The sequence below is a fragment of the Phyllobates terribilis genome, unplaced genomic scaffold, assembly GCF_046119375.1.
Source record: "Phyllobates terribilis strain yellow unplaced genomic scaffold, ASM4611937v1 Scaffold_4__5_contigs__length_816908805, whole genome shotgun sequence".
NCBI lineage: Eukaryota > Metazoa > Chordata > Amphibia > Anura > Dendrobatidae > Phyllobates > Phyllobates terribilis.
Genome location: NW_027362764.1, coordinates 28462290 through 28473146, shown reverse-complemented (window position 1 = coordinate 28473146; position 10857 = coordinate 28462290). Strand labels below are relative to the sequence as shown.

The window sequence follows — 10857 nt, the reverse complement described above, 5'->3', positions numbered from 1 at the left end:
TCAAACACGATACATCCTCTACCAATCTGGTGGATGAATCGTGATTGGTGGGATCAGATTGTTGGATGAATAGTGATTGGTGGGATCAGATTGGTGGATGATGTATCACGTTTGGTGGGATTAGATGAATCATGATTGGTGGGATCAGATTGGTAGATGAATAGTGATTGGGATCAATCTGATCCCGCCATTCATGATTCATCTAACACTCTAATCCCACCAACCGTGATACATCATCCACCAATCTGATCCCACCAATCACTATTCATCTAACAATCTGATCCCACCAATCACACCATCCACTAATCTGACTCTGCCAATCTCGAGTCATCCACCAATCAGATCCCACCAATCACTTTTCACCTAACAATCTGATCCCATGATACATCCAATCTATCCAACCACCAATTTGATATCTTTTAAATCAATCCTGTTGTTCAAGAGTTTTAGAAACCTGCCCTCCGCTCTATCCCCCCAATCATGAGACATCCACCAAACACGATACATCCTCCACCAATAAAATCCCACCAATCACACTATTCATCCACCAATCTGATCCCTCCAATCATGATTCAGCTAACAATCTGACCCCAACAATCCCAAGTCATCCACCAATCTGATCCCACCAATCAGCACTAATCTGATTCCACCAATCCTATGATTCACCCCCGCCGCCCCACTTTGATCCCACCAATCAAAATATATTCATTAACAATCTGATCCAAACATTCACGATTCATCCACCACCAATCGTATCTTAAAAAAAATGTATCATCAGAAAATGACCCATTGTTTAAATCACGTTTTGTGTTGTTTTTTTTTCACCCATATCACAATCTTTAAAAATTAAAAAAAAATCTTCCAATTTTCTCACCGGCCACAGAGGTGTATTAGACCCTAAACTTCCCATTGTTTCTGGAAATGGCCACGTATATTAGCAGCAATGAAAACTCTGCCCCTATCTGTTGTATTAAAGCATCTAATGAGCGTGTGCAAAGGTCATTGAGAAGAAAGAGGGCGGAGGTGAGCTGTGACATCTCCTATGGTGATTAATGGATCCTGTGTTTCAGCTGTGTATAGAGGTGTTATCAGTCATTTTTATCCTGCCTCTGATGATAATGAGCCTGCTGCAAACCCTTCCTGAAAGGACAGGTAGTGTAAGTCTAAAAAAAGCCCCCAGTGGCCAGTATGAAAATTATGGAATTACCAATTTATTAAAAAAGAAAACATTGTCCAAAGTTAAGAATAAACAAAAAATCTGATTTAAACAAGACGACACTTTCGCTTTAAAACATCCTCAATCTGATTTTCCCTCCGGCTGATCCCTCTAGTAATCCCAACCACTGTCCTATAATCCCCCTTTATCTCCCCAATCTGATCTCAACAAATTAACAGCAGTTGTTACACTTCAGTTACCTCCAGAGCTGCATTCACAGTTCTGCTGGTTACTTTTTGAAATCTAGGTGTGGATTATCTACGCTCTACAGCCAGACATGTGACCGTACAACTGAGCTCCAGTGTGAATCACTGCTCTACACTAACAAGAAATCAGCAGAATGCCGAATGCAGCTCTGAAGGTGACTAGGGTATAAGACATTACGGAGCAAAACTATTATGAAAGTGTATAAACAGGTGGAGTTCTCTTCGTTCCACATAATTCTCGTACCCTCAGCTCCCCAATGTAGTCTCCAGCTTCAACGATGCTCATGTCCCCCTGAGACACCAGTATGAGCTGAACTGTCTGTAGGACGTCAGTGGCCATAGTGACGTCACCGCATATGTACATGTGTCCGTTACTGTGACGCAGCACCTCGTACACGTGACACGCCAACTGCATGCGCAGGATGTGCTGTACATAGGTCTGAAAGAGAAGAAGGATTCATTATTGGCCACCACCAGGGGGAGCGGCCTGGATACACAGGTTCATGATAAGATCCTGTCTGCAGTCACCACTAGGGGGAGCTCCCTGTATACAGAGATAAATGATAAGATCCTGTCTGCAGCCACCACTAGGGGGAGCACCCTGTATACAGAGATAAATGATAAGATCCTGTCTGCAGCCACCACTAGGGGGAGCACCCTGTATATAGAGATACATGATAAGATCCTGTCTGCAGCCACCACTAGGGGGAGCTCCCTGTATACAGAGATACATGATAATATTCTGTCTGCAGCCGCCACTAGGGGGAGCTCCCTGTATACAGAGATACATGATAAGATCCTGTCTGCAGCCACCACTAGGGGGAGCTCCTTGTATACAGAGATACAGGATAAGATCCTGTCTGCAGCCACCACTAGGGGGAGCTCCTGTATATAGAGATATATGATAAGATTCTGTCTGCAGCCACCACTAGGGGGAGCTCCCTGTATACAGAGATACATGATAAGATCCTGTCTACAGTCACCACTAGGGGGAGCTCCCTGTATACAGAGATACATGATGAGATTCTGTCTGCAGCCACCACTAGGGGGAGCTCCCTGTATACAGAGATACATGTTAAGATTCTGTCTGCAGCCACCACTAGGGGGAGCTCCCTGTATACAGAGATACCTGATAAGATTCCATCTGCAGCCACCACTAGGGGGAGCTCCCTGTATACAGAGATAGATTACAAGATTCTGTCTGCAGCCACCACTAGGGGGAGCTCCCTGTATACAGAGATACATGATAAGATTCTGTCTGCAGCCACCACTAAGGGGAGCTCCCTGTATACAGAGATACATGATAATATTCTGTCTGCAGCCACCACTAGGGGGAGCTCCCTGTATACAGAGATAGATTATAAGATCCTGTCTGCAGCCACCACTAGGGGGAGCTCCCTGTATACAGAGATACATGACAAGATCCTGTCTACAGTCACCACTAGGGGGAGCTCCCTGTATACAGAGATACATGATAAGATTCTGTCTGCAGCCACCACTAGGGGGAGCTCCCTGTATACAGAGATACATGATAAGATCCTGTCTACAGTCACCACTAGGGGGAGCTCCCAGTATACAGAGACACATGATAAGATCCTGTCTGTAGCTACCACTAGGGGGAGCTCCTGTATATAGAGATACATGATCAGATTCTGTCTGCAGCCACCACTAGGGGGAGCTCCCTGTATACATACATACATGATAAGATTCTGTCTGCAGCCACCACTAGGGCAGCTCCCTGCATACAGAGATACATGATAAGATCCTGTCTGCAGCCACCACTAGGGGGAGCGCCCTGTATACAGAGATACATGATACGATCCTGTCTGCAGCCACCACTAGGGGGAGCTCCTTGTATACAGAGATACAGGATAAGATCCTGTCTGTAGCCACCACTAGGGGGAGCTCCCTGTATACAGAGATACAGGATAAGATCCTGTCTGTAGCCACCACTAGGGGGAGCTCCTGTATATAGAGATACATGATAAGATTCTGTCTGCAGCCACCACTAGGGGGAGCTCCTGTATATAGAGATACATGATAAGATTCTGTCTGCAGCCACCACTAGGGGGAGCTCCCTGTATACAGAGATACATGATAAGATTCTGTCTGCAGCCACCACTAGGGGGAGCTCCCAGTATACAGAGATACATGATAAGATTCTGTCTGCAGCCACCACTAGGGGGAGCTCCCTGTATACAGAGATACATGATAAGATCCTGTCTGCAGCCACCACTAGGGGGAGCTCCCTGTATACAGAGATACATGATAAGATCCTGTCTGCAGCCACCACTAGGGGGAGCTCCCTGTATACAGAGATACATGATAAGAACCTGTCTGCAGCCACCACTAGGGGGAGCTCCCTGTATACAGAGATACATGATAAGATTCTGTCTGCAGCCACCACTAGGGGGAGCTCCCTGTATACAGAGATACATGATAAGATTCTGTCTGCAGCCACCACTAGGGGGAGCTCCCTGTATACAGAGATACATGATAAGATCCTGTCTGCAGCCACCACTAGGAGGAGCTCCCTGTATACAGAGATACATGATAAGATTCTGTCTGCAGCCACCACTAGGGGGAGCTCCCTATATACAGAGATACATGATAAGATCCTGTCTGCAGCCACCACTAGGGGAAGCTCCTGTATATAGAGATACATGATAAGATCCTGTCTGCAGCCACCACTAGGGGGAGCTCCTGTATATACAGATACATGATAAGATTCTGTCAGCAGTCACCACTAGGGGGAGCTCCCTGTATACAGAGATACATGATAAGATTTTGTCTGCAGCCACCACTAGGGGGAGCTCCCTGTATATAGAGATACATGATAAGATTCTGTCTGCAGCCACCACTATGGGGAACTCCCTGTATTTAGAGATACATGATAAGATTCTGTCTGCAGCGACCACTAGAGGGAGCTCCCTGTATACAGAGATACATGATAAGATTATGTCTGCAGCCACCACTAGGGGGGGCTCCCTGTATACAGAGATACATGATAAGATTCTGTCTGCAGCCACCACTAGGGGGAGCTCCCTGTATATAGAGATACATGATAAGATCCTGTCTGCAGCCACCACTAGGGGGAGCTCCTGTATACAGAGATACATGATAAGATTATGTCTGCAGCCACCACTAGGGGGAGCTCCTGTATATAGAGATACATGATAAGATCCTGTCTGCAGCCACCACTAAGGGGAGCTCCTGTATATAGACATACATGATAAGATCCTGTCTGCAGCCACCACTAGGGGGAGCTCCTGTATACAGAGATACATGATAAGATTCTGTCTGCAGCCACCACTAGGCGGAGCTCCCGTATATAGAGATACATGATAAGATTCTGTATGCAGCCACCACTAGGGGGAGCTCCTGTATATAGAGATACATGATAAGATCCTGTCTGCAGCCTCCACTAGGGGGAGCTCTCTGTATACAGAGATACATGATAAGATTCTGTCTGCAGCCACCACTAGGGGGAGCTCCTGTATACAGAGATACATGATAAGATCCTGTCTGCAGCTACCACTAGGGGGAGCTCCCTGTATACAGAGATACATGATAAGATCCTGTCTGCAGCCACCACTAGGGGGAGCTCCATGTATACAGAGATACATGATAAGATTCTGTCTGCAGCCACCACTAGTGGTAGCTCCCTGTATACAGAGATACATGATAAGATACTGTCTACAGTCACCACCAGGGGGAGCTCCCTCTATACAGAAATACATGATAAGATCCTGTCTACAGTCACCACTAGGGGGAGCTCCCTCTATACAGAGATACATGGTAAGATTCTGTCTGCAGCCACCACTAGGGGGAGCTCCCTGTACACAGAGATACATGATAAGATTCTGTCTGCAGCCACCACTAAGGGGAGCTTCCTGTACACAGAGATACATGATAAGATTCTGTCTGCAGCCACCACTAGGGGGAACTCCCTGTATACAGAGATACATGATAAGATCCTGTCTGCAACCACCACTAGGGGGAGCTCCCTGTATACAGAGATACATGACAAGATCCTGTCTACAGTCACCACTAGGGGGAGCTCCCTGTATACAGAGATACATGATAAGATTCTGTCTGCAGCCACCACTAGGGGGAGCTCCCTGTATACAGAGATACATGATAAGATCCTGTCTACAGTCACCACTAGGGGGAGCTCCCCGTATACAGAGACACATGATAAGATCCTGTCTGTAGCTACCACTAAGGGGAGCTCTTGTATATAGAGATATATGATCAGATTCTGTCTGCAGCCACCACTAGGGGGAGCTCCCTGTATACATACATACATGATAAGATTCTGTCTGCAGCCACCACTAGGGCAGCTCCCTGCATACAGAGATACATGATAAGATCCTGTCTGCAGCCACCACTAGGGGGAGCGCCCTGTATACAGAGATACATGATACGATCCTGTCTGCAGCCACCACTAGGGGGAGCTCCTTGTATACAGAGATACAGGATAAGATCCTGTCTGTAGCCACCACTAGGGGGAGCTCCCTGTATACAGAGATACAGGATAAGATCCTGTCTGTAGCCACCACTAGGGGGAGCTCCTGTATATAGAGATACATGATAAGATTCTGTCTGCAGCCACCACTAGGGGGAGCTCCTGTATATAGAGATACATGATAAGATTCTGTCTGCAGCCACCACTAGGGGGAGCTCCCTGTATACAGAGATACATGATAAGATTCTGTCTGCAGCCACCACTAGGGGGAGCTCCCAGTATACAGAGATACATGATAAGATTCTGTCTGCAGCCACCACTAGAGGGAGCTCCCTGTATACAGAGATACATGATAAGATCCTGTCTGCAGCCACCACTAGGGGGAGCTCCCTGTATACAGAGATACATGATAAGATCCTGTCTGCAGCCACCACTAGGGGGAGCTCCCTGTATACAGAGATACATGATAAGAACCTGTCTGCAGCCACCACTAGGGGGAGCTCCCTGTATACAGAGATACATGATAAGATTCTGTCTGCAGCCACCACTAGGGGGAGCTCCCTGTATACAGAGATACATGATAAGATTCTGTCTGCAGCCACCACTAGGGGGAGCTCCCTGTATACAGAGATACATGATAAGATCCTGTCTGCAGCCACCACTAGGAGGAGCTCCCTGTATACAGAGATACATGATAAGATTCTGTCTGCAGCCACCACTAGGGGGAGCTCCCTATATACAGAGATACATGATAAGATCCTGTCTGCAGCCACCACTAGGGGAAGCTCCTGTATATAGAGATACATGATAAGATCCTGTCTGCAGCCACCACTAGGGGGAGCTCCTGTATATACAGATACATGATAAGATTCTGTCAGCAGTCACCACTAGGGGGAGCTCCCTGTATACAGAGATACATGATAAGATTTTGTCTGCAGCCACCACTAGGGGGAGCTCCCTGTATATAGAGATACATGATAAGATTCTGTCTGCAGCCACCACTATGGGGAACTCCCTGTATTTAGAGATACATGATAAGATTCTGTCTGCAGCGACCACTAGAGGGAGCTCCCTGTATACAGAGATACATGATAAGATTCTGTCTGCAGCCACCACTAGAGGGAGCTCCCTGTATACAGAGATACATGATAAGATTATGTCTGCAGCCACCACTAGGGGGGGCTCCCTGTATACAGAGATACATGATAAGATTCTGTCTGCAGCCACCACTAGGGGGAGCTCCCTGTATATAGAGATACATGATAAGATCCTGTCTGCAGCCACCACTAGGGGGAGCTCCTGTATATAGAGATACACGATAAGATCCTGTCTGCAGCCACCAGTAGGAGGAGCTCCCTGTATACAGAGATACATGATAAGATTATGTCTGCAGCCACCACTAGGGGGAGCTCCTGTATATAGAGGTACATGATAAGATCCTGTCTGCAGCCACCACTAAGGGGAGCTCCTGTATATAGACATACATGATAAGATCCTGTCTGCAGCCACCACTAGGGGGAGCTCCTGTATACAGAGATACATGATAAGATTCTGTCTGCAGCCACCACTAGGCGGAGCTCCCGTATATAGAGATACATGATAAGATTCTGTATGCAGCCACCACTAGGGGGAGCTCCTGTATATAGAGATACATGATAAGATCCTGTCTGCAGCCTCCACTAGGGGGAGCTCTCTGTATACAGAGATACATGATAAGATTCTGTCTGCAGCCACCACTAGGGGGAGCTCCTGTATACAGAGATACATGATAAGATCCTGTCTGCAGCTACCACTAGGGGGAGCTCCCTGTATACAGAGATACATGATAAGATCCTGTCTGCAGCCACCACTAGGGGGAGCTCCATGTATACAGAGATACATGATAAGATTCTGTCTGCAGCCACCACTAGTGGTAGCTCCCTGTATACAGAGATACATGATAAGATCCTGTCTACAGTCACCACCAGGGGGAGCTCCCTCTATACAGAAATACATGATAAGATCCTGTCTACAGTCACCACTAGGGGGAGCTCCCTCTATACAGAGATACATGGTAAGATTCTGTCTGCAGCCACCACTAGGGGGAGCTCCCTGTACACAGAGATACATGATAAGATTCTGTCTGCAGCCAGGACTAGGGGGAGCTCCCTATATACAGAGACACATGATAAGATCCTGTCTGCAGCCACCACTAGGAGGAGCTCCCTGTATATAGAGATACATGATAAGATCCTGTCTGCAGCCACCACTAGGGGGAACTCCCTGTATACAGAGATACATGATAAGATCCTGTCTGCAGCCACCACTAGGGGGAGCTCCCTGTATACAGAGACACATGATAAGATCCTGTCTGCAGCCACCACTAGGAGGAGCTCCCTGTATATAGAGATACATGATAAGATCCTGTCTGCAGCCACCACTAGGGGGAGCTCCTGTATATAGAGATACATAATAAGATACTGTCTGTAGTCACCACTAGGGGGAGCTCCCTCTATAGAGATACATGATAAGATTATGTCTGCAGCCACCACTAGGGGGAGCTCCCTGTATACAGAGATACATGATAAGATTATGTCTGCAGCCACCACTAGGGGGAGCTCCCTGTATACAGAGATACATGATAAGATCCTGTCTGCAACCACCACTAGGGGGAGCTCCTGTATATAGAGATACATGATAAGATCCTGTCTGCAGCCACCACTAGGGGGAGCTCCCTGTATACAGAGATACATGATAAGATCCTGTCTGCAACCACCACTAGGGGGAGCTCCCTGTATACAGAGATACATGCTAAGATTCTGTCTGCAGCCACCACTAGGGGGAGCTCCTGTATATAGAGATACATAATAAGATCCTGTCTGCAGCCACCACTAGGGGGAGCTCCCTGAATACAGAGATACATGATAAGATCCTGTCTGCAGCCACCACTAGGGGGAGCTCCTGTATATAGAGATACATGATAAGATCCTGTCTGCAGCCACCACTAGGGGGAGCTCCTGTATATAGAGATACATGATAAGATCCTGTCTGCAGCCACCACTAGGGGGAGCTCCTGTATATAGAGATACATGATAAGATCCTGTGTGCAGTCACCACTAGGGGGAGCTCTCTGTATACAGAGATACATGATAAGATTCTGTCTGCAGCCACCACTAGAGTGAGCTCCCTGTATACAGAGATACATGATAAGAACCTGTCTGCAGCCACCACTAGGGGGAGCTCCTGTATATAGAGATACATGATAAGATCCTGTCTGCAGCCACCACTAGGGGGAGCTCCTGTATATAGAGATACATGATAAGATCCTGTCTGCAGCCACCACTAGGGGGAGCTCCTGTATATAGAGATACATGATAAGATCCTGTGTGCAGTCACCACTAGGGGGAGCTCTCTGTATACAGAGATACATGATAAGATTCTGTCTGCAGCCACCACTAGGTGGAGCTCCTGTATATAGAGATACACGATAAGATCCTGTGTGCAGTCACCACTAGGGGGAGCTCTCTGTATACAGAGATACAGGATAAGATTCTGTCTGCAGCCTCCACTAGGGGGAGCTCCCTGTATACAGAGATACATGATAAGATCCTGTGTGCAGCCACCACTAGGGGGAGCTCCCTGTATACAGAGATACAGGATAAGATTCTGTCTGCAGCGACCACTAGGGGGAGCTCCTGTATATAGAGATACATGATAAGATCCTGTGTGCAGTCACCACTAGGGGGAGCTCCTGTATATAGAGATACATGATAAGATTCTCTCTGCAGCTACCACTAGGGGAGCTCCCTGTATACAGAGATACATGATAAGATTCTGTCTGCAGCCTCCACTAGGGGGAGCTCCCTGTATATAGAGATACATGATAAGATCCTGTGTGCAGCCACCACTAGGGGGAGCTCCCTGTATACAGAGATACAGGATAAGATTCTGTCTGCAGCGACCACTAGGGGGAGCTCCTGTATATAGAGATACATGATAAGATTCTGTCTGCAGCCACCACTAGGGGGAGCTCCCTGTATACAGAGATACATGATAAGATCCTGTCTGCAGCCACCACTAGGGGGAGCTCCCTGTATACAGAGATTCATGATAAGATCCTGTCTGCAGCCACCACTAGGAGGAGCTCCCTGTATACAGAGATACATGATAAGATCCTGTCTGCAGCCACCACTAGGGAGAGCTCCCTGTATACAGAGATACATGATAAGATCCTGTCTGCAGCCACCACTAGGGGGAGCTCCCTGTATACAGAGATACATGATAAGATTCTGTCTGCAGCCACCACTAGGGGGAGCTCCCTGTATACAGAGATACATGATAAGATTCTGTCTGCAGCCACCACTAGGGGGAGCTCCACGTATACAGAGATACATGGTAAGATTCTGGTCTGCAGCCACCACTAGGGAGAGCTCCCTGTATACAGAGATACACGATAAGATCCTGTCTGCAGCCACCACTAGGGGGAGCTCCCTGTATAGAGAGATACATGATAAGATTCTGTCTGCAGCCACCACTAGGGGGAGCTCCCTGTATACAGAGATACATGATAAGATTCTGTCAGCAGTCACCACTAGGGGGAGTTCCCTGTATAGAGAGATACATGATAAGATCCTGTCTGCAGCCACCACTAGGGGGAGCTCCCTGTATACAGAGATACATGATAAGATTCTGTCTGCAGCCACCACTAGGGGGAGCACCCCGTATACAGAGATACATGATAAGATCCTGTCTGCAGCCACCACTAGGGGAAGCTCCTGTATATAGAGATGCATGATAAGATCCTGTCTGCAGCCACCACTAGGGGGAGCTCCTGTATATAGAGATACATGGTAAGATTCTGTCTGCAGCCACCACTAGGGGGAGCTCCCTGTATATAGAGATACATGATAAGATTCTGTCTGCAGCTACCACTAGGGGGAGCTCCCTGTATACTGAGATACATGATAAGATCCTGTCTGCAGCCACCA

The 10857-nt window shown here is 47.4% G+C and overlaps 1 protein-coding gene across 5 annotated transcripts in view; it reads right to left on the bottom strand.

The window, feature by feature from the left end:
- Nucleotides 1-10857, bottom strand: part of NOS3 (nitric oxide synthase 3) — a 131227-nt gene that overhangs the window by 2002 nt on the left and 118368 nt on the right. For all 5 annotated transcript variants that reach the window (XM_073677193.1, XM_073677191.1, XM_073677192.1 and 2 more), the window contains exon 25: nt 1667-1861. In XM_073677193.1, coding sequence (XP_073533294.1) covers nt 1667-1861 — 195 coding nt within the window. The remainder of the gene's footprint in view (nt 1-1666; nt 1862-10857) is intronic.